Source organism: Zootoca vivipara, chromosome 7 (genome assembly GCF_965207765.1).
Source record: "Zootoca vivipara chromosome 7, rZooViv2.hap1.1, whole genome shotgun sequence".
NCBI classification, from domain to species: Eukaryota; Metazoa; Chordata; class Lepidosauria; order Squamata; family Lacertidae; genus Zootoca; species Zootoca vivipara.
Window position 1 is genome coordinate 41,703,870 of NC_142590.1, and position 25,055 is coordinate 41,728,924.

General features: G+C 41.9%; 1 protein-coding gene across 2 annotated transcripts in view; it reads left to right on the forward strand.

Annotated features, from left to right (window-relative positions):
- BEND5 (BEN domain containing 5) overlaps positions 1-25,055 on the forward strand; it is a 733,139-nt gene that overhangs the window by 634,885 nt on the left and 73,199 nt on the right. Inside the window, exon 10 of one of the 2 annotated variants that reach the window (XM_060276914.2) lies at positions 21,426-21,578. The exons of the other annotated variant lie outside the window; for it this stretch is intronic. Coding sequence (XP_060132897.1) covers positions 21,426-21,578 — 153 coding nt within the window. The remainder of the gene's footprint in view (positions 1-21,425; positions 21,579-25,055) is intronic. 2 annotated transcript variants of the gene reach the window in all.

Genomic DNA, 25,055 nt, shown 5'->3' on the forward strand with positions numbered 1-25,055 from the left:
GATTTTGTATTAACATCAATTTCTCCACAATTTTACCTTTAGAAATCTTCTCTTTAAATGCCAGCATTTCAAAAGGTAAATGGGAAATACTGATAACATAAGCAGCTTGTTTTGAGTAAACTGTTTGGTTATTTGATTTGAGAACAAAAAATAAACAAACAAGACAGTGGATAAGACGACCCTGTTTTAATCCTAAAACTTTTTCATTGTTTCCAAATTTGTGCTAGGTTATGTCTTCTGTTGAGATTGACATTATTGACTCCCCTCATTTAGAGATCTCCTAACTTCATGAATTTGCAGGTCTTTCTTGCTTTCTAAATTCCTAATCTGTTTCTAAATTCCTAAACTGTAACTGTGAAATGGTTTGTTTGATGATCATTTGCTGCACACTGGATAGTGGTCTATGGTTTTTAATCTAACAGGCTGTGAGAAGACGACTTTTGAAAAACTCACACACCTAAGGCATGATGCATGAATATATCCAAGAGGATTTCTTTAAAAATGTAAATATCTAATTATCTGCTCCTGGTGCCACTGGTATAGATTTAGAAACCAACTGAGATCTTGGAAGAAAAGGCTGGACATCAACCATTTACAATTAGGCTGGTAGCCATTCAAAGCAATTGGATTAGGCTTCTGGCTTTCTCGTTTCAAATGGTTGTCTTAATTAAATGTTTGAGATAATGCTTGAATAATGAGAGACTCAAGTCAAACAGCCTCACACTATTTCACTGCAATTTTTTGTGTGATTAGATACTTACACTCTAAACTATACAACTTTAGCAATATATGTTTTGCACTAATTATTCTGTTTATAAGGAAATATATATATTTTAAATAATTTGGATATCAAACACTAAGAAGAGTCCATTAACTTATGCAGCAATGAAACAGGATGCCTGGGGTGGTTGGAGAACTTCCATCTTTGGAGATTGTAGGGGAGGAAGGTTGGCCAGGCATGTGTCAAGATGCTTAGTCTACAGAATGTTTGGCTTCAGGGTAGACTTGAACTGAGATAGGTCACCTATTGGTTCCCTTCCAAATATTGGATTCTATAGCAATTGGTAATCCTTTTTTCTTTCTTTTTTTGCATTGGCTGTCATTCCCAGACTGATTAATCCAAAGCAGCAGGCCTGGTAGTTAAGAGAGGAACCAATAGCCAAACTGTATAGGCCAGATGGGTCATGGATGATCTGATTTTACATTCCCTCTGCTCATCACCATGTTTTTCTCCTGCCAGACTCCCTGTAACATACCTGTTGATATGGAAATATAGTTTAAGGAATGTAATTCATAGGAGAAGCCTAATTATATGTGACATTTCATACATCATGGACAAAGCTTCTCCCGAGGAAAGTAGCAATGTTCTGTCTCCTTGAGAGCAAAGAAACATGACACCCTGATGAACCAGAGGTAGCAAACATATATATTCTGCTATACTTCAAACAACAGCATTGTAGAGTAAAAGAGCAAATACAAAAGAGCAAGATCTGACATGAGTAGGAATTGAAGCTTGGAGAGCTTCCTAAAAGCTCTTTTCAGTTAAAAAACAAATTGTCCTTCAGGAAAAAAAAGATTTTAAAAATAGCAGTACTCTGCCAAGCAATTCATTACATAGATGTTGTAGCAACAATGCTTAACCCCAGTGGCTCCTTCTCTACTTTACTTTTTCCACAAGTAAAAATGTTAGAGAATTTCCAGGTGGAGGCCTTCTGATGCATTCCAACAGGGAATAAGAGAGGCTGGTTTTGTTTCATCCGTTTCTTCCCTCTCTTTTGTTCTCTCTTTTGCTCTCTTTTGGATTCTCCTCAAATTTTCATTTGGAAACTTATGACTTCTGCTTGTGCATAGCAAGTTGGTTTCAGGACGACTCATTCTGTTTTTGGAAGGACTTGAAATACAGGGAAGGCTGGAAGATACAGAGTAGTATTTTGTGCTAGTCCTTCTCAGAGTAGACTCACTGAAGTTAATAAACATGACTAAGGTTTGTTCATTGCATTGCATCTATACCGAGTAAAAGCTTATTTGAATACAACCCTGGAGCCTATTCTGAAGGGTCCCAAATCTGTTGTGAGCTGGTAGCGTATAATGTTTAAAATGTATGAGCTGTGATGTCCTTGATTCAAAACATACATCAAATGTGAATCTAACAGTTCTCCAGCTTCAACCTTCCAGCTGCAATGTTGAGATAACAATATTGACTTATTTTGCAGGGCTGTTGTAAGAATTGTTCAGATAATGTCTGTAGAGCACTTTGAATACTCTAAATGAATGCTAAAGCATTTTGTTGTAACTGAATAAATTCCCACTCATTAGTGGAAATGTGCATGGAAATGCTGCCATAAAGATGGATTATTAATTTAGTGGATTGGCAAGTCTCCATTGCTGCTCAACACTCTATTGCCACACTCAGTGCTTTTTTTCCTGGGGGTACGCATACCCCTAAACATTCTGTGAATCTTTGTACTTTTGTCCATTTACTGTATTTATTTTTCTCGATTTGAACTATAAAATGGTGATTTTCTTGAGTCAAAAGGAGACTACCCCTAAACATTTGGGGGGGGGTGTAAAGTACTGCCCACACTCATTCCCGACTCTTCATTTTCAAGCCTTTTCAGCATGGCAAAATATCTTTTGTGTGAATTGTGATAAAAGGTTACATTAAGAACTTTAATAGCTAAAAGGACATGGTGAACATTACCGTGCTAGGTGGGAGGCACACTGGCCATGCATAGAAACATTTCTGATTTATCACCCTGGTTTGCCTTCTTCTTCTTCTTCTTCTTCTTCTTCTTCTTCTTCTTCTTCTTCTTCTTCTTCTTCTTCTTCTTCTTCTCTTTTGCAGCAAGACGGAAAGTGATCTGAAATCATCTGGAATTTGTCACCCTGGGCTCCTTTGGGAGGAAGGTCTGGGATATAAATTTAATGAATAAATGTGAAGATTCAGGCTGTTTTCACAAGCAATGCTTAACATTTTTGTGTGTGTGTCCGCTATGTCTGATTTGAATGTGACTCCTACATTTGCTAGAATGTGTTGCATGTGATTTAAAAATGGCTCCCATTTTATTCTGCGCTACTAGAACTGATGCTAGGCATTCTTACACCCCAACCCAATAGGGGGAAACCGATGCACAATTGGAGATTGTGTGCATATTTCCCGGGCTGAATAGCCAGAACATGAGTTTCACGCCTGCAGCCCGCAATAAAATAGTGTCAATCATTTGAAAGGAAAGGCAAAGACTAAATCCAAACCTCTGCACCCAAACATGTAATCTTCTCTACCAAGGGCTTGGCTTGGCTTCTGGAAACATTCTCACAGTTTTTACTTGAGGATGTGAGCTTTCTTTTGTTGAATCAGAGCATTAGCATCACTTGCAAAATCTGACATTTAAGCAAAGAATATGCCATGCATTTGAACAGTTTAGGCTTCTGCCATTGTGTGTCAGATACCAAGCCATCATTACCTCCCACTCCAGAAGCTCATCAAGGGTGTGTGCTGCCTCTGCTGAAAGCTTGTGACACTTTAAATAGCTGTTTGGTCCAATAAAAGATATTGTTTGATAAATTCTGTGGTCCTCTGAGATAACGTATCACATGATCACCTTGTGCTGGGTGTCAGTCAGACTTCCAGCTTCAATCATTTAATCAAACAGGCTTAAGTTAAAAATGCACACACTAAAATATCCAAATGGCAGATCAATTGATCTTTCTTATTTCCCCACCCTTGAATACCTTATCCAGAATGCCAATGAAAGAAGAAATGTTGGCACTTTCTAACTGCTTTCCCTCCTTTTGACCTTTTAGTTAGGAAGCGGCTGGAGTGGAATGAAATGCTGCAGCACATTTTCTCCAATTGTTTTTTATTTTGTAAACAAACAAACAAACACAAACTGCCATTATCTGAGAACACTTCCTGGTCGCAGTGGTGTGCAAAACTGCATGTTTGGTTCGGCAGTTCCTTATCACATGTAGCTCTGCCCCCTCTTTTTTGCTAATCACACACATAATCCCAGAAACATATATCATAAGCAACGTGGTATCTTGCATTTCTTTTCTATCAGGTTACCAATAGTAATGGTGTGAGAAGAAGTGAATCGTTATGTAAAATCCTGCATTGCAGATCTTGGGGCTGATGCAAAGAACTCAATAAAGTCTTCTACTTTAATCATGGAGATAAAAATCACAAAAGTGGTTTCCAAGATGCAGAGCCTTAAAAGACAAAATAGAAGGGGAAGAGATAAGATGATGGAGGAGGGGCAGGAGAGAAGCACTTTGTTCCACAAAGTTAGCAAAGAAAACAGAGCCGGGGCTGGGATGGGATCTTTCTTTTCCACTGGAGCTTCCTTTTAGACTTTGTATTCATGGAAGGAAGGCTCAAACTTGGTTGCACATGAATCTTTTTCTACACTTTAAAAGACCAAAATGCCATAGCTTTATGAATGAATCAATGACATTTACAAGGACTTGGGTAGCTACTAATAAAATCAGCAGGGCTGCTTCTAAAGTGTGCACAGGAGCACAACATTTATCACACTGTGCTTACCCTGACAACTGATCCCATATGACTGTCAGCATTGGTGTCTAGTGTGGGCTGATCAGGGCAGAGTGTGATCAGAGCTAGTCTACATCAGAGGCGGAGCTGAGGGATCATTAAGTGGGGGGTGGGATGGGGTGGCGATCTAAGCAATGGGACTTGGTGAAAAAGCATTAAGATTAGGGATAAGAGTTGAGAAGGTGATTCTGAGCACAGAACAGAAAGCATGAAACTCGTACAGGGCAATTTGTCCACTGTCTTATGCTGCACTACATCAGAGTGCTCGTGCTACAAGCACTGACGTGTAGGTTTTCTGGGAAGGATTACACTGCATTGTGGAGGGCCTTTGCACAGCATAGGAGATGCAGACAGACCACCAGTGTGGAATTGCAAATGGTTCACAACTGGGTTACAATCTTAACATGAACCATTATGTATGGTGGATCATGTGATTGCAGGGGGTGAGGAGGTCATGGAGGGGAGATGGGAACAAAGAAACAGCCATAGGCGACAAAACAAGAGGCTGGTTAGCTCTAGGACATGGCTCAACCCAAACTTAAGCTCTAGAGTCTCAAGGCCGCTGAGGCAAGATGTAGATGTAGAACTAAACTAGATGCAATGTCTCCTCTAGCAGTGGATAAGCTCCCTCAAACTTGATTTGACAAAGAAAAATGGAGAATGCTCAGAAAAATGCCCCCCTCCCCAAGTTCTAAGTGTGCCCATAATTGTTCTCCCTTCTCATGAGTCTCAATGCCTCTTGTCTCGGGTTGCTGGAGTTCTGGAGTTTATTATTCAGCGGAAAGGAGCAACCAAGCATACTAAGACTCAAATCCTAGACTTTAAGAAAGCCGACCAGAAAACTTAGGGAAATGCTGGGTGAGATCCCATGGACAGAAATACTAAAAGGGATGGGAGTTCATGATGGTTGGGAGTTTGTTAAAAGGGAGATATTATCTAATATTATCTAAATAACTTTTAACTGAGTTAAGATTTAAAAGGGATATGTACAAAAAATGGAAAAAGGGAAATCACCAGAGAGGAATTCAAACATATAGCCAGCATGTGTAGAGACAAAGTCAGAAAAGCTAAAGCACAGAATGAACTCAGACTTGCTAGAGAGGTTAAAAGCAACAAAAAGGGCTTTTATGGGTATGTCCGTAGCAAAAGGAAGAACAAGGAAACAGTGGGGTCACTTAGAGGAGAAGATGGTGAAATGTGAACAGGGGACAGAGAAAGGGCAGAACTCCTCAATGCCTTCTTTGCCTCAGTCTTCCCCAAAAAAGAAAACAATGCCCGACCTGAAGAATAAGGAGCAGATGATTCAGCAGGGGAAACACAGCCCAGAATAAGTAAGGAGGTAGTACAAGAATACTTGGCTAGTTTAGATGTATTCAAGTCTCCAGGGCCAGATGAACTACATCCAAGAGTATTAAAAGAACTGGCAGAGGTTTGAAAATTCCTGGAGAACAGGCGAAGTTCCAGCAGACTGGAGGAGGGCAAATGTTGTCCCTATTTTCAAAAAGGGGAAAAGAGAGGACCCAAAGAATTACCGCCCAGTCAGCCTGACATCAATACCAGGAAAGATTCTAGAGCAGATCATTAAGCAAACAGTCTGTGAGCACCTAGAAAGAAACTCTGTGATCACTAAAAGTCAGCATGGGTTCCTGAAAAATAAGTCATGTCAGACTAATCTGATCTCATTTTTTGACAGAATTACAAGCCTGGTAGATGAAGGGAACGCTGTGGATGTAGCCTATCTTGATTTCAGCAAGGCCTTTGACAAGGTGCCCCATGATATTCTTGTAAAGAAGCTGGTAAAATGTGGGCTAAACAATGCTACTATTTATTGAATTTGCTGACTGACCGAACCCAAAGGGTGCTCATCAATGGCTCCTCCTCATCCTGGAGAGTAGTGACTAGTGGGGTGCCACAGGCTTCTGTCTTGGGCCCAGTCTTATTCAACATCTTTATCAATGACTTGGATGATGGGCTTGAGGGCATCCTGAGCAAGTTTGCAGATGACACCAAATTGGGAGGGGTGGCTAATACCCCAGAGGAGAGGATCACATTTCAAAATGACTTTAACAGATTAGACAACTGGGCCCAAGCAAAAAGATGAATTTTAACAAGGAGAAATGTAAAGTACTACACTTGGGCAAAAAAAATGAAAGGCACAAATACAGGATGGGTGACACCTGGCTTGAGAGCAGTACGTACATGTGAAAAGGATCTACCGTAGGAGTCTTGGTAGACCACAAACTTGACATGAGTCAACAGTGTGATGCAGCAGCTAAAAAAGCCAATGCCATTCTGGGCTGCATCAATAGGAGTATAGCATCTAGATCAAGGGAAGTAATAGTACCACTGTATTCTGCTCTGGTCAGACCTCACCTGGAGTACTGTGTCCAGTTCTGGGCACCACAGTTCAAGAAGGATACTGACAAGCTAGAACGTGTCCAGAGGAGGGCAACCAAAATGGTCAAAGGCCTGGAAACATTGCCTTATGAGGAACGGCTTAGGGAGCTGGGTATGTTTAGCCTGGAGAAGAGAAGCTTAAGGGGTGATATGATAGCCATGTTCAAATATATAAAAGGAGGGGGAAAGGTTGTTTTCTGCTGCTCCAGAGAAGTGGACATGGAGCAATGGATTCACACTACAAGAAAGAAGATTCCACCTAAACATTAGGAAGAACTTCCTGACAGTAAGAGCTGTTCGGCAGTGGAATTTGCTACCAAGGAGTGTGGTGGAGTCTCCTTCTTTGGAGGTCTTTAAGCAGAGGCTTGACAGGCATATGTCAAGAATGCTTTGATTGTGTTTCCTGCTTGGCAGGGGGTTGGACTGGATGGCCCTTATGGTCTCTTCCAACTCTATGATTCTATGATTCTATGCTCCAACTCCCTCTCCAGCTGCCCATCTCTCTCTTTCAAATATTGTGAGAAGTGGAATCTGAAGTAGAACAGAGGGGTGGGAATAGGCTCAGGGTGCATGAGACACACAAATGGACAAATGTTCAGAGATCCCCACCATAATCTGTTGATTGGTGATGATGGTGAGGTGTATGAACCTAAAGGTATTTGATTTAGTGATTTGATTTGTACCCTGCATCTTCCTCCAAAATAGCCTAAGACAGCAAACATACACAATTAAAAGTTTCTTTAAAAACAAAAACAAATTGAAGCAGTTTAAAACAGCCTTCTCAAAAACATTTTAGAACTCCTAAAAGCAATCACCTGCTCTCAAACTAATAATTTCAGGATTGGTAGGGGCAGAACTTTCAGCCATCAAATGCCTGGGTAAACAGGAATGTTTTTAAATTTCACCTAAAAGTTAATAGTGAGGGAGACAGATGCACTTCACTGGTTGCAGGCCTCTGGTGAAAATAAATATAAAAATAAATGTTGGTTGGTTTATTTATTTGCTTATTTTTAAATGTGTATTTATTTATTTTTAAAAGAAGTCCACATCATTTTTTGACCAGAATCAATCTCTTCCAAACCTTGTTCCCATAAATTTGTAAGCTTTGCTTTCAATGGAGCTTGTTCTATGAATATTGTGTAATACCTTGTTTCAGCTTAATTTTAAGGACAAGCATTCTCCAATTTAAGTATATGTTAGATTGGAGTGAGACTTGGCAGGCTTTATGTTATAAGGCAGCAATTTCTGTTTCTTGCATTAACTTCTTGGGTCTGCACATACAGCTTGTTTTCTTCTTTTTTAAAAAAATCTGAACCAACTTCAGAATTGGATGAATTGCAATTGCAGAATTGGATAAATTGCAAAGTAAAAAAATTAGGTTGGTTGAAAGCATTTATTGAAGCATATTTAAATCTGATGAGGAAAGTACGGTACCTTCATTCCTTCCATGCTGTTAAGTATCTACTGTGTATTTGTATGTTTCAAACTGAGAGCTTTTAAAAATAATATGTAGTATTACTGGCTGGTGATTTAAATTAATATTCTCATGCTCCACACTGCAGTGCGCTCTCTCGCTCTCTCTCTCTCTCACACACACACACACCTTCTGTAGATATCTTTGGAGAGGATAGCAAACACAATAGCACAATGGAATGCTCAAAAGATTTCTTGTTGACTATGTGGACACAGTCCTAGCTGCAGATAAGCATACCATTGTTCCATTTATTGTTGACTGATTAAAGAGACTGTAAACAATGAAAAGGTGGAACTTCCAAAAAATTGCAGGGAAAAATTATATATATATATATATATATATATATATATATATATATATATATACATGTTCTTTAAAAAACAACAACAACCAGAGCTTCTAGACAACTGGAAGGGTCTGGAGAGGCATGCAGGAACTATTGTGTTCTCCAGCTTGGAGCACCAACTACCACACTGTATACATACATCAACCCATCTGACCAACAATTATCAGCTTTCTAGATTTTTTTTAAAAAAAGTAGCTGTGCCTCTGCTTAATCTGAAAAAACTACTCTCCTGTAATACACAAAAGTGGCTGCCTTCTGAGAAAACACAGAACGGCAGTTTTCCAAAAGCTAGTTGCTATGGTTGCCAGATTAGAATGAATCTATGTGTGTGGGAGGGTTGCACGAGTTCCCCATATCTTGCCCCAATGGAAGATTCACAAAGCACCCTCCCCTACTGTCACCCTTTCTCTGTCCCAAGGTCAAAAACCTACCTGGAGGCAAGTGGCCCCCAGATCCCAGTTGAGCATATTTTACCACCAGGAACTGGAACTTTTTGGAAGCACTGTTGTTTGCGCATGACACCTTTAGAGTGTAGTGGGGATTAATTCTGCTCATCTTCAGTGTGGAATGAACTGGAATATTCTGGAAGAGGGCATGGCTGGCTTGTTCCCTAAACAAGGGCACTCCACACTACAGCATTTTGTTGCAGGCGCTGTTGCAATATATTGATATGAGCTTGTGGGTGCCAGGCTCCCCTAAATTCCTGGACCCAGTAAGTGTTCGAATTTAATCAAACCTCTTGAACCCCTGGATTCAGCAAGGGTTAAAAAATAAGACAGGCTAGTTTCCTCATGAGGTAATCGCCTGGGAGATGAGCCATTAAGAGAGAACAAAGGGAAAGGTGATGGGCCATTAACAACACTAAAGAGAGGAGGCTCTGGGACAGATGGCAAATGGATGGTGCCTTCCTACAGCTCTCAGATAGTTAGAAGACGCAGCCAGAGTCTGAGCCTTTAGAGTTGGATGTGAAGTTACCTAGAGGAAGAAAAGTTTGCAGACTGGTAAAGACAGCAAGCTTGAGAAAGGGTCAGAGCATGATGGTTGCCTTTGAATCCAAGGCTGCAGCTATGAGAAAAAGAAAATCCTTTTGGGGTGTTGATGCAGTGAACCCCTTCATCATAGGCTCAGGTTGTACATATATGTGAATAAACCATATATCTTAAAGACACTACAGTCTCCACTGTGCCTCATCTCCAAAAGGAAAAACAAACCTGGGTAGGTGCTTGGAACCCCTGGAATCTCACACTGCTTGGAGATAGGGGTGGTATGCAACAATATTATTCCTCATATCCTTTACTTATCAAGTAGAAAGTTCATGCAAGCCAACATAAGAGTTGTTTGTTTGTTTGTTTGTTTTTACTGCTGATTCTTACCACAATTTTTGTTGCAGTGAACATGACATTTATCATGGTTGTATTGGGGTCCATTCAGGAGAAATGATCACATGAAAACAACAGAGCAAGCCAACTCATTGAGAAGGTCATTGTATCCTAGGGGCCCCCTCCAAATAATGAACACCATAGTATCTTCATAAACTTTATTCTACTCCTGTTTTAAGGGTGATTTTGTTTCATTTCCGTTCAAGCACCAGCTCTTACATAAAGTAATACTAAACACTGGACAACTGGCAAAGCACAAAGTCATTCTGCAAGGAGATCAGCAGCACTGCCAGGCTTGAAGGGCTTCTGAGGTGTGTATGCGTTCCTATACCCCATCACCTGGTCCAGAAGGAGCTGCATAGATGGGGCTAAGGGAGAAGGTTCATTGGTAGCTTAAATTCTGGCAGGGTTTGGCTTGCCTGCCAAACTGCACTGCTTTGTTTTATTAAACACTTTCCTTTTGCAGTGGACACTTTTTCCATGGGTGTGATGCTCTCTCTTGCTTTCTGCACATGGCACACATGTTTGTTGGCCAGGGACACTTTTTTGATCATCAGGATTGTACCTCATTATTGTAGGTTTAGATTGGTGATCTTTATATTCCCCCAGCTCTTCATCTCTAAGGTTCAGAGAGGCATTCAGAAACAGTGCTGCTGGGTTTACAGATCACAAAATTATGGGGAGAAGATATGAGGGATGAGGGAGTACTATTTAAACCCTCCATAACATTCTAAAATCAAAGTGAAGTCTTTCCAGCTGTTGTTGTCATGATCTGCTTGTTTGTTTCCTCCTCCCAAATGGAAGCCATCTCATAGTACTAGCAAGGGTTGACTTTAGGCTGTGTTGGCCCCTAGGCACTGACTGGGGAAGTAACATACTTGTGGGGAAAATGTTCACGGCAGTTGCTAGACCAGAAACTGTCACATTCAATCAAACACCACCGCAAGTTAGCATTTCACAATGCAGAACACTCTTCTGAATAATATGGACATTTTTCTGAAAGTACCAATAGCAGAGTCTGTTATCAGTTAGCTAAATCACTGGAAACATCAGTCTCACTTGACAATGTAACCACCAATTTATATTGGTGTGCTTTTCATTTCAGTCTTGGCTGATCCCAAATTAGTAAACTAATAATGCAACCATATGCATGCAAGAAGTGGGTGGTGCTGTGGTGTAAACCACTGAGCCTTGGGCTTGCTCATTGAAAGGTTGGCGGTTCGAATCCCTGCAATGGGGTGAGCTCCCATTGCTTGGTCCCAGCTCCTGCCAACCTAGCAGTTCAAAAGCACGTCAAAGTGCAAGTAGATAAATAGGTACCACTCCGGCAGGAAGGTAAACAACATTTTTGTGCGCTGCTCTGTTCAACCAGAAGTGGCTTAGTCATGCTGGCCACATGACCCGGAAAAACTGTCTGCGGACAAACGTCGGCACCCTCAGCCAGTAAAGTGAGATGAGCGCCGCAACCCCAGAGTTGTTCGCAACTGGACTTAACTGTCAGGGGTCCTTTACCTTTACTTTTATGCATGTCTACCTAGAAATAAAAGCTCTCTCTCCCCCCTGTGCAATTCCCCTTGGGAGTGACAGAATATCACCATCCCATCACTCTCAGAGGGACCAGTTCTATGTGCATTGAAAGTGTGTGGCAGCAAGAAAGCTGTAACATGCTCCTTTTCCTCTATGGCCATCTGCGGCATCAGCCATTTTGCTGCCTTACTTTTAGAAAAAAAAATACACACATATACTTGGAGAAAGACATGAGGAGGCACTTCAATTAGCTGCATCTTTTAAAAGTCAAAGCATGTGGTAACATTGTTCTTGTTTTCCAGCTAAAGGCGCAGTTCTGGGAAGCGTGCCACTGTCTGTCTATAGGCCTTGTTTGTTTTATGAAGGTTACAGGCACCTGGAAGGGTTGGTAGAACTGTCTCCTTAATAACATACACAAATAAAAACAAGGTTCAGATGGTGTAATAAACCCAGCAGCCGACTGACAGCAGAGCTTTCTTGGCAGCTTGGGATAGGAAGCAGTTTCAGAAAGGATATAAGAAAGGATGCCAGGAAGGTGTGGAGTTGTCAGGGCGATAATTGGACTGGCATGGTTATTTCCATCCCGGGTTAAAAGGTTGGAAAACCCACAATTTTACTCAGCAGCTGCAAACTTGCCTCAGAATTGTTATTCAGTGGTCAATACACAGGCTGGTTTAAGACCTGGGTTAAAGCTATCTCACGTTGACTCGAGATCCAAACAGCCTGGAAATTAGAAGCCGAGTCTCATGCCTTTACAGACACACACTCTGATCAGTAATGATATTGTGCAAGGTCACAAATTGTGCTTGCTTACAATTTACCCTCCATGCATCTACAATTTCCCTTGGTCTTTCAGATCCAAATCCAGGTCAGGAGGAAGTGCCTGGGACCAGCAGAGATGCCTCATGTTGTTCTGGACCTGTAATGTCTTACGATGTCTCTGAGCCTTATTGTGTTGCTAGAGAAATCTTCTTGTTGTGGATGGGCACAGTGGCAGTCTGTGCAGAATTAGAGCCCCCCCTGTGGTTGAGGGACCTTAAGTTATTCCTTTACATTGTTAACTGAGACGATACATTGGAAACAGGACTGCAAACAATGGCCATTGTTGCCATCCTAGTGTTTCAGTTTCAGCTTTTTCAAGTTGCTGTACTTGTGGCAGTTTTCATCCTATTTTTGCCTGCCAGCCCAACCTCTGAGTGCTACAATGTTCCAGGGGTTCAAGACACTTACCCCAGGGTTCATGATTCCGTTGGAATGAGGCACATTGGAGACTGTGATGTCTTTAGGATATATGGTTTATTTGCTCATATATACATCCTGAGTCTACTTTTTCCACTTGAGGAAGATATTTTGTACCATGAGGCCCCAACTATCAGGCCTCATCTGATAGGTTCACAGCATTAACACCACAAGAGATGTTAATTCCAGCAGAAATTAGGCATGGTTCTGTCTCTTAGCTGCCCAGCCTGTAGCTTTTCTTCCCCTGAAGATATGCCGCAAGGCAGCAGAGGTTTAGGACCAGAGTTTTCCTTCTCCTAGATGGGCTACCTTCCCAGGTGGATAAGCCCCACTTGCCCCTCACTCCCCTCTACAGTAAAGCTTTCAGAACTTCATGTTGGTGACACATTTTTAGACACATTTTCACGACACACTAATTCAGTGTTACTAGCAAACTGGAGGTTAAACGTACCCCTTATAAGAGATACAACATACCTACACACTGCAGCTGACACATTTCCATGTCGCAACCCACAGTTTGGAAAGCTCTACTCCACAGCATGTGCAGAAACCGCCTTCTTGACCATTTGACCCACTATTGGTCTTGTCTGCTCAATCCACTGGAGCTTGTCTTCACATGCAGGGTAAGGCCCTAACTCACTGGATACCTTCACCTGGTTTAGCCAGCCAATCAAAGCCATCTCCCAAGGTGTAGCCACTGTCACATGCAAACAGCTTCTAGGAGCCACAGGTGAGAGCTGAGTGCAGGGGCACACCCAGGATCAAAACTGGGGGGGGGCAAGAGAGGGGAAGAGAGAGGGAAGGAAGGAGGGAGGGAGGGAGGGAAGAGAAGGAAGGAAGGAAGGGGTGGGGGAGAGGGAGAGAGAGAGAGGAGAGAGGAGAGAGAAGGGAGGGAGGGAGGGAGGGAGTGAGGGAGGGAGGGAGGGAGAAAAAGGAAGAAAGAAAGAGGGAGAAAGGAAGGATGGAGCTCCCGTCTGCCCGTCTGCCCCCAGCTCAGGCTGCTCCTCCCCCCTCCCACGTTCCTGTCGCTGGCTGCTGCCGCGGAGGGGGTGAAAACAGCCCAATTTCCATAACCCGCAGCGACTTTCCCCTTCAGTTTTTGGAGGGGAAAAGTGCGGGTTATGGTCCATAAAATATGGTTTTTTAAAAATGCTTCTGGGGGGCAGCTGCCCCCCCTGCCCCTCGCTGGGTACGCCCATGGCTGAGTGCAAGGTGGGGACCCAAGGTGGACAGCATGAAGTGTCCCCCACTAGAGGTACTACCCCTCCCCTAACACCCCTGGTGGAAGGTTATGCAACTGATTTCTAGCTAGGAAGAGGCTTAGACTGGTCAATGTTGGAGTTCAACAACATCTGAAGGGCCACAGTTTCCCCATCCCTGCTCCTGAGCCTGGTATGATAGGTACAGATCAGGTCATTTGATACAGGAAATCCACACAAACTGGATTCTGCAGATCATCGTAAGGATGCCTGCAGAATCCAGTCTGTGTGCGTCCCTGTATTATATGACCTGATCTGCATCTCTCAGACTCGTGTGGATTGGAACTTAGCTATAAAATACCAGATTCTGCACTTTCCTGCCATGCGGTTCTTGGTAGTTTAAATGTATAAAAACATTCATTGAAATAATATTTTGAGGGAAAATATGCATTTAAGTACTTGCTTTGAGAGGAAATGAAAAATTACATATTTAAATGTGTATTTAAATGCATTGTTGTTGTTGTTGTTGTTAAAAAAATGCAGATTAATGCAGATATGGAACAGAACTATGAGTGAAAACCACACAGAAGTGACATGGATAGAAATAGAAAGATTTCCCATCCCTATCTGATAGTTTTCAGCATCATGAAATGTCTGTTGAAGCAGGTTAGCAACTGTTAAGTAGCCTGTGAATCATCTGGGCACCTCTTATGCTTGCCAGTTTGAACCCTATGTGTAGTTAGTGAAAGGCTTTGGCATGCGAACCTCTTTGCTGTACTTCCATTTGGGAGAATTGAGAGATCTAGTAGTTTGTGTTCCGCACTTGAGAGAGAAGTGAAGGGGTGGGTAGGTAGCCCAAATTACCTCAATTTAAATGCAAATTTTGACTTTTCACGTCTGACTAGAATGTCTATTTGTTTTTGTTTTTTAAAGACTCAAACCTGAAGCAATGAAAAAATCAAATCTCTTTCTTGCTGATATTGATATATTTTCCACACAGTAATCTTTGCTTTCCTTGTGTTTTCCCCTCTCCACTTAAAAATTAATTTTCTTGAGAGAAAAAGGTCATTAGGAGAAGGTACGCCATTCTAAGCCAAACAGAGAAAAGATGCTGTCTGCTTAATATGTTTCATCATTTCTTAGTTGAAGATTTCCTATTTGGGGATTTTAAACCCCAGTCACTAACTTACAAAGGGACACTTGAGGGATGGCATAATAGTAAGTTAAAGGATTCAAATTATTCTTAGAATTTTAGATCAGTCACCTATAACTGAAGGGAATAATATATACATCAGAGCCCCTGATATTTTTTATTGACATTTCTTCCCCTCCTAAACACCCCTGTTAAACACATCCTCCCAAACTCAAAATGAATCAAAATAGGAACAGCTCCATTGTGGAACCAGTTGTTACAAGAACCATGAAGCTATCCTTCTATCACATTTCTGCCTCATAATATACTGTAGTATAACAAGCCATGTGATGTCACCCTTCTCTGTGTCCCTTTCACGCATTGAGCCGTTATTTATATGAAATGCGAGCACAAAACCCACAGATCATAATGTCACATATGAATTATGTTACAGGGGTCACAAGAAGAGAGTAGAATATAGAGCAATGGGAAAGTGCTGTTTTCCTTTATAGTTACACCATGGTATACCAAAGCTGTGATCCAGCAAGCCCCTTTGTGTGTGTACACACACACTTACAATAGCCCTTGTCAGTCATTCTTCCTCCTGCCCCTACAATAACCAACATGTGAGGGGGCAAGCCGGGACAGTCCTGTTCATCTTGTTGCCTCTCTGTCACCAGCTTCAGCACATTCTGTAATGATTTCGCCATGACTTCCATTTTGTATATTTCTTGTGGCGCATCCTGATTTCCCCCCCCCCAGCTTATCTGAGTTTTACAGCTTTGACCACAGCTTTTTCAAATGATATATATACAATATGTGCTTGTGCAGGGTAAACTAGCCATAATTTGTCATACGATCTGCAATAAAAACTTTTACTTATTTTTTTTATTGACACAGAAAATACTTACTGTTGCCTCATGAGATTCATCTAAGGACACCCCCACCACTGAAAAACAAATACTCAACCTGAATTTTGTAGATAACTCATTTTCATTCAGAGAGAGTGTGTGTGTCTCAAAAGTTTTTTTTTAAGGTTGATAATAAAAATAACGAATGCTGGGCTTTTGAAACTGGCATCTGGAGACATAGACAGTTGTGGGATTTGAAGGGCTGAAGAGCTGAAACTCTCTCGGCAGGCAGTTTCTGTGAAATGACTAGCCATGCTGCCTTCTGCCATACAACAGCGTCGGCACAGGCAAAGTATCTCTTTGGAAGTAATGATGACAGAATCAGACTCAAAATATCAGTAAAACCTCTTGCCTCGCTTCTGATAAGTGCAAAGGTAAAGGAAAGCAATTTGAGGGATGGGTTTTTATATATCATCTTGAAGCTCTTAGCATTTTCAAAACTTGGAAATTTAAGTTGCAGGGGATGCTGCCTGCAAGTGTACACATGCTCCAGGGATCATTGGGTATTAAAGGACAGGGCGGATGAAAATCACAATTAAAAAACACACACCCAAAAACTTGGTGTTTTTTAATAAAAAAACTGAAATAAAATGAATCCATATCTTCGGCTGACATTAGGGTTCCAGGGTTGGTAGGGCCAGGGCTGCAGAGGCTTTTGTGGTGATGAGGCAGGGGGCAGGGTACAACAACAGATCTCCTCTCGAAGACTGGGGCTCTTGTCTGAGAGGGTGATCCAATGGGATGCCTCCAGATGCCTTAAAGTTGAATGGTAAGTATCAATTAGATTATGTTCAAAGTAGTGCTGCGTTCAGCAATCTTCTCCCACATTGTGGACCCCCATGCCATGGCAGATGCTCTTTGGGTTAGGTTGGCCCACTCCAAATGGCAACCTTCCTAGGCTGCATTTCATTTTAGAAACAAACGAACAATGCTCCTAGCTCTGGCATTGCTGCTGCTTACTGAGAGGCTATGGGGAGAGACTTTAGTGAGGATGGGGCTGCATGAGTGAGTGCATTGGCATTGCTGACTGCTCTTGAGAAGAAGCATGGGAAGGTATAATTCTAAAAGAAAGAAAGAAATACACAACCATTTTTAGCTCTGAGCTTCTGTTCTGCAGCAAAGTCCTTGGGAGAGAAAGAAGAAATACTTTCAAATGAGCACTGGTGTTAACTCCATGAATTAAATCCTCCATAAAGTAAAGTGGGAGTGATGATTCTATTCTTTTTCTTGTACAATATCTGAGTAAAGGAAGCCCTTCAATTCCTTCTTATTTCAGGGTTATAGCAGAAAATTAATAAAATCTATATTGAAGTGACAGCTGGTTTACAGCACTACCTTTTCCCTACATTGCTTTCCTCTCCAGTGACTTGTGTTTGGGGCTAAATACACATTTATCCCTTTTTGTTTTATAGCTTTTATTGATTTTTTTTAAAAAAAAAGAAATCTCTGTGCTTAAGAATCATAATTGCATTGGGATATCAACTGTGGTCCTAGCAGCCCAGGCTGTTCATATCATTTTTCCTTGGGCTGTTTAATTAATGGTCTTCCAAAGTCATCAAGATTATGAAATGAAAATGCAGGAAAATGGAGGAACATACTTTCCTCCAATACTACATGGAATGCACAAGGAAAGGTTGGGAAAGTATGAAGGATGATTATTGGGTTTTGTAACATCTCAAAATTCAACATTTTTGTTGTTGTTTCTAGATTGCTGCCTTCGATATTTAATTCTTGATCCCCATCCTCCTTTGGTTGAGAATAGTTATTAGAACAGACATGCTCAAAGAGACTTTGGCTTGGGGAAAAACTGACTTATAATAATGAAATGAAATATACCTTTAATTATCTAGGAAATATGGAACATCTATGCAACCAATGTTTACTTTATCTTGATAATACCTGTAAGGTATTGTTATTATCGTTAAATATTGCATAGTGTTTTCTATCATCATTTGTTGGTTGATTTTAAATTCAAAGCTTCACACTTTGATTTGCTTCCACATATTTTTGGCTTTTAGTTACAGAAAGCTCCAGGCAGTATGATTTTGGCAAGTAATGTTTCTTCAAGTGCTGGAGAACTCTAAAACTTTTTTTAAAAATAGCATAATTATCAGCAAAATTGTGTCTGTCCATGAAATGTGGTCTAGCAATCTTTAAGCTGTGAGAGTACACACCTGCCACTCAGTGCAAGAGGCAGGAAGGGGCGGGGTGCAGGACATACCATGGTGGTTTCATTTCCTGTTGCTTAGATTGGGTTAAAGCAGGCATCCCCAAACTGCGGCCCTCCAGATGTTTTGGCCTACAACTCCCATGATCCCTAGCTAGCAGGACCAATGGTCAGGGAAGATGGGAATTGTAGTCCAAAACATCTGGAGGGCCGAAGTTTGGGGATGCCTGGGTTAAAGGGACAATTTGCAACTTGGCAATTGAGGTTACATTTCATGAGCCAATTAAGACATGGTATTTTGATTTAGGGTGCTTTGAGGAGGGGTTTTTATTATAGGATCGCTGCTGCTTATGCATGCAAATCCTTCACAGCATCCACGCAATGCCATCAGCACCAAAATGCTAGCCACATTCCCCTCTGCATTTAATCCAGATCTATCGTTTCTGAGCTAAATCTAAAGAGTAAAAACATTTAAGAATCCTTTGCTGATAACCTGTTTAGAGTATCTGAATCAGCCTTTGGGGATATTAAGCTCTGCCTGGAAGCCCCTTTGAGCCAACATACCCTTGACTTTGGGCCATGTTACTCAGTTTCATTTGTTTGGAGATTATCATTAATATTCCATATATATCAACAGCCCAATGTCAAGGCACATTCACAAAGATATTGTGTCGTATCCAGAGGTGTCCTTCATTTCTGAAAGGCTGTCGGAACCAATGGAGGGATCAGTGAATGAAAGGTGAAAGGAGGGGATACTAACGAATTTCCCTTTCCCATGCAACTTCCTCTGTCACCCCCACACATATCCTTTTCAATTCTGCAGAGTCCTCCAAACAACTGGAGCAAATTGGGATACACAGAGTACTGTAGAAGGAAAGGCACCTTTCATTCATGTCACCTGATCAGTGACATTTCCATGAACAGAAGGGCATTCGTGGACCTTGGAACAGGGTTACCAATCCTTTGTGATCATTAGGCCTGGCAAATCACCATGCTTTGTATAAACCACTGCCATATTTTCTTCTCTGCTATCTTCATCCTTCGCCATAAAGACTTAATTCTTCATTACTGTGGCATGATTGAATATGGCATTTAACAGGTTTTGAGCTTGTTGGGTCCTTCCCCACCCATGAAAGTCTATAAACCAGAGAGTAATCCCTGTGATTAACTTTGGCAGCAGACAAATGTAGCTGAAATGCCATTGGATCTTGTGCCCTCCATTTTGAGTAACATTGCTGTAGCCTTTATTTCCTTTTGTATCATGGATGCCTTCTATTCCAGATGAATTTATACAAGAAACAATTGCTTTATGAAGTGAGATTGTTGTTTTCTTTGAAAAAAATAGAGTAAGTACCTTAATTCAACTTAATCCAAAACAGCCCTCCATAGTCATATTCCGTGACACAATGAATACCAGCAAAATGAAGTGGAAAGCTGAAGTGTAGCAGTAGAATAACTCTGCAAGTGCTGGCCATTATAAGGCCAGGAAGACTTCTTTGTAGTTCCAAACAAAGAGAATCTTTCTGCTACGAATATTTGTGTTACATTAACAATGACTCCATTGCGGGGCAAATGAATGGGAAGGATGTTTCATTTTTTTATCATCATCAAATGTGACTCATAAAAAAAGAACACGTGTGAAACTAAAATGCCATTCTCCTAACAGGCAGAGCTGCCTGGCAACTGAACCTCTAAGAGGTAATTACTAGTGCAAAGTTGGCCATGTTACTGAGAGGGGTTGGGCTACTGTGTAATGAGAAGAATAGTGAAAGGTTATTTGATTGTTGGTCGATTTTCACTCTTCTAATGGAGTTCTAGCTACAGCTTACAAAGCATTGAAAATATACTCTAAGACAGCCTTCCCCAACCTGGTACCATACAGACCAGCTCCCATTGGTCAACATGGCCAATTGTCAAGGATGATGGGAATTGTAATTCAAAACACCTAGAGGTGTATATTTTGGAAAGTTTTTGTTCAGTATGCATTTGGACACCTCTTGATATACTGTGAGCAAATTTTGCACAATGGTTCCCGAGATTCATCTAATGTTGGAAACAACAACACCATTTGGATTCAAGGTAGTGGACTGAAGCTTTCAAAACGGCATTTGATGATGGTTCCAGGGATCAAGGTGCAGGTTTTCACCTGTGGTTGGATACAATTGGATGCCATTTTGAATCAAGATGGCAGGCTTACCCTTTTAATACTGCATTGATTTTAACCATCAATTTTAATCTTCTTTCCCATGTTTTTGATTTATACTCTTAATGTGTTTTATTCATTATTTATATGGTACATATCCTGCTTCTTAATGACAAGGATTTCCAAGGCCTTCAGAATCTTCACTGTAGCTTATAAAATTGACAGTGCGATCCTATAACATGTCTACTCAGAAATAAGTCCCATTGAGTTTAATGAGGCTTACTCCCAGGTGAGCACTGCGGGTATAGGATTACAGCCTAAAATATTTTTCTCACTCTCTCTACATGCCCGTCTACCAGATTTCACCTTTTCAAGTGCTCAGAATGTCTTTTGTATAAGGAAATGTCACCATGAGGTGACAAATTCCTACAAGCATTCACTACACAAGGAAACACTTATAGGTACAAATGTACAGAAGCTTTATAATGATGTATCACCCGTAGTGACTTTTTCCTGAAAAAATGATTGTATGAAATAACCTGTAGACTGTTTGTAATTGTTTTTAGCATGGATAATCAATGAACTCCACCATTCTCATTTCTTACATAGATGTAAACTGAATACTTCTTTTTCTCTTCAGTTCAGATCTTTAGGTCTAGGTAAAACCAGCAATTTCCATATGGATGAGTGGAAAATTTCCATTCAAGAGTGGGCCGAGATGTGCGAGCATCTCAAAGAGAAACATCTGCACAGGAATGTCAGCTTTAGGGATGTGTGTGCCACTTTGGGAAAGACCTGAAGCAGCCCTAATTGGTACACTGTCTTCATTCTGGCACAACACTTCCTACTGCTATATGTTTTGATTTTCGGGGATGACATTGTTGCTTTTATAGCTGAGTTCCCTTTTGAAATATGTTTTCAATTTATCTTTTGTGTGCATGTATATATTTTCAATACAGAAAGTTACCCTGGAATTCTATATCGACATCCATGCTCACTCCACGATGATGAATGGCTTTATGTATGGGAACATTTTTGAAGACGAGGAAAGATTTCAGAGACAGGCTATTTTCCCCAAGCTACTCTGCCAGAATGCTGAAGACTTCTCCTTTGTAAGCAACTCTCTCTCTCTTTTACTGTATTTCCTCCCCCTTCCCTTCATTTTTTTTGTATTATTAAATAGGTGTCTATTCATACAACTCATTCTGCCTTTGGCAGTGCCAGAGTCTTCAGGCAGCCCGTGCTCCATACAAGCCATGATGGCTGAGATATGTGTGTGTTGCTGCTACTTGCTAGATTCACTTTTGTTGTGGCAGCATTCTCACAACCACTAGAGCTTGGTCACATTTGCAACTGACTGCATACTGGGTTTATGAGACGGGTGAGGAACATGTGACTTCAGACAGGGCCGGATTTAGGTTTGATGAGGTCCTAAGCTATTGAAAGTAATGGGGCCCTTTATATGTCCAGCTGTCCTTTGCCAACAACAAATTGCCACTGGTTTTTCTATATGGTAATTTATGGACCTAATAGGTATCTAAAGCTATTTGCATATAAGAAACTATGTATTCTATCAAAGTAATTTGTTTTTTATCTTATATTTTGGAAATGTACATCCAGCTTTTTTCCCCTTTAATTTTTTTTGGCGGGCCCCCAAGAGAGTGGGGCCCTAAGCTATAGCTTGTTTAGCTTATACGTAAATTCGGCACTGCCTTCAGATGTTGCTAGACCAGAACTCTCATTGCTGACCCTTGGGTCATGCTGGCTGGGACTGATGGCAGAGGACAGAGTTAGAATAGATTTTTGCCCTCAATGGAACTGCCATGTTCAGAGGCAATATAGCTTATCATTGACTACCAGGAGTCAGACTTCAGGGGTAGGCTGTGAGCTGCCAGAGACATGGCAAGTGACTTTTGGAAATATTGTGCTGAACTAGATAGAATGGGACGCGGGTGGCGCTGTGGGTTAAACTACAGAGCCTAGGGCTTGCCGATCAGAAGGTCAGCTGTTCGAATCCCCACGATGGGGTGAGCTCCCATTGCTCAGTCCCAGCTCCTGCCAACCTAGCAGTTCGGAAGCACGTCAAAATGCAAGTAGATAAATAGGTACCGCTCTGGCGGGAAGGTAAATGGCGTTTCCGTGTGCTGCTCTGGTTCACCAGAAGCGGCTTTGTCATGCTGGCCACATGACCTGGAAGCTGTATGCCGGCTCCCTCAGCCAATAACGCGAGATGAGTGCCGCAACCCCAGAGTCGGTCATGACTGGACCTAATGGTCAGGGGTCCCTTTACCTTTACCTAGATGGAACAGTGGTCTGATCCAGCAAGGTGGTTAATTGAAAAATGTACTTGATACAAGAACTTTTGTTTGTTTGTCAAAATGGGATGTTATGTTGTATCCCTTAAATGCTATATTGGACAGATATTTCTCTCCCCACACGTCTACCCACTCCACGCCCCACAACCTGACCTGGCCTTTATTTTTTCCCCTTTTCCTTTCTCCTCAATGCTTAATTTTTTTCTGAGGCCAGCCAGCCAGAATATGCTATCAATGGATGTTTCAGCTGCTGAGTTGTATTTAATCTTGCATTATTCCAGTCACAGCCAATATCATCTTAATAACCCATATTGTGAAGGTGCAAGAAGAGGGAGTATGCGATAAAGGGCCTCCCTGGCTTTTCCAGCACAGAAACAACTTAAAGCAGCTGAGTCTGCATATTGGAAACAAAGCAATCAACAGCGAGTCCCATTTGTCTACTAGCAATAATGCTAGCCTGAAGGGTTTTCCCCACCTCACAGTATAGAAATTGTTTGCATCTCATGGTTTCACTTAATAAAAATTGGCCAAAAAGAAAGAAAAAGAAAACATTGCAATGCAGAACTGATAAGCAAGCTAAGGTAAGACATGCACTTGGATTTGGTGACAGTGCTTGAGTATATATCTGCAGAAAGTGTCCAGGGGTCAAAAGTGTCAAACCCACTTTTGAGGTCAAGATCTTCAGTATGTTACTAATAGCTTAAGGTCTTGCTGCTGGGAAATGCTTTCACTACAGTGCTAAGGTTGCCATAGGGCCCACTGGGATGGATTTCCCATGAATCCTGGATCATTACCTGGCCCAAATTCCAATTCCATTTTTCTAAGTCTCTAGGAAATATAACAACAACAACAACAACAACAACAACAACAACAACAACAACAACAACAACAACAACAACTTATTATTCATACCCCGCCCATCTGGGCAGCTTCCAACATAATATTAAAATATAATAGTCTATTAAACATTAAAAGCTTCCCTAAACAGGGCTGCCTTCAGATGTCTTCTAAAAGTCTGATAGTTGTTTTCCTCTTTGACATCTGGTGGGAGGATGTTCCACAGGGCGGGCGCCACTACCAAGAAGGCCCTCTGCCTGGTTCCCTGTAAATTGGCTTCTTGCAGCAAGGGAACTGCCAGAAGGCTCTCGGCTCGGGACCTCAGTGTCTGGGCAGAACGATGGGGGTGGAAACGCTCCTTCAGGTATACTGGATCAAGGCCGTTTAGGGCTTTAAAGGTCAGCACCAACACTTTGAATTGTGCTCAAAAACGTACTGGGAGCCAATATAGGTCTTTCAAGACCGGTGTTATGTGGTCTCGGCAGCTGCTCCCAGTCACCAGTCTAGCTGCTGCATTCCAGATTAGTTGTAGTTTCCAGGTCACCTTCAAAGGTAGCCCCACATAGAGTGTATTGCAGTAGTCCAAGCGAGAGATAACTAGAGCATGCACCACTCTGGCGAGACAGTCTCAGCCTGCATACCAGAAGGAGTTGATAAACAGCTGCCCTGGACACAGAATTGACCTGCGCCTCCATGGACAGCTGTGAGTCCAAAATGACCCCCAGGCTGCACACTTGGTCCTTCAGGGGCACAGTTACCCCATTCAGGACCAGGGAGTCCTCTACACCTGCCCTCCTCCTGTCCCCCCAAAACAGTACTTCTGTCTTGTCTTGTCCCTAGCCCGCCAGAGATCATCAACCAGTGCGACCAAGGCAGTTTCAGTCCCATGATGAAGCCTGAATCCCAACTGGAAGGGATCCAAACGGTCCGCTTCTTCCAGGCGTGCCTGGAGTTGTTCAGCAACCACTCACTCAATCACCTTGCCCAAGAATGGAAGATTTGAGACTGGGTGATAGTTGGCCATATTGGCTGCATCTAAAGATGTTTTTTAAAGAAGCGGTTTAATAACAGCCTCTTTCAGTGGGTCTGGGAAGGCTCCCTCACAGAGAGAAGCATTTACCACCCCGCAAAGCCCTTCACCCAGCCCTTCACGGCTAGCTTTTATAAGCCAGGATGAGCAAGGATCAAGGAGACAGGTGGTTGGTTTCACTCATCCAAGCAGCCTGTCCACATCCTCGGAGGTAACAGATTAGAATTGATCCCCTGCAACTTGACTAGACAGGACTCTAGCACTCTCCCGCCCCAGCCCTGCTCCCACAGTAGAGTCTACCTCTTCCCGAATCTGAGTGACTTTATCTGCAAAAATCATTGCAGGAGATCATGTGGCCCGTATTGGGCCCCGATGGAGCAGGTAGTTCCGCTAAATTGCGAACCACC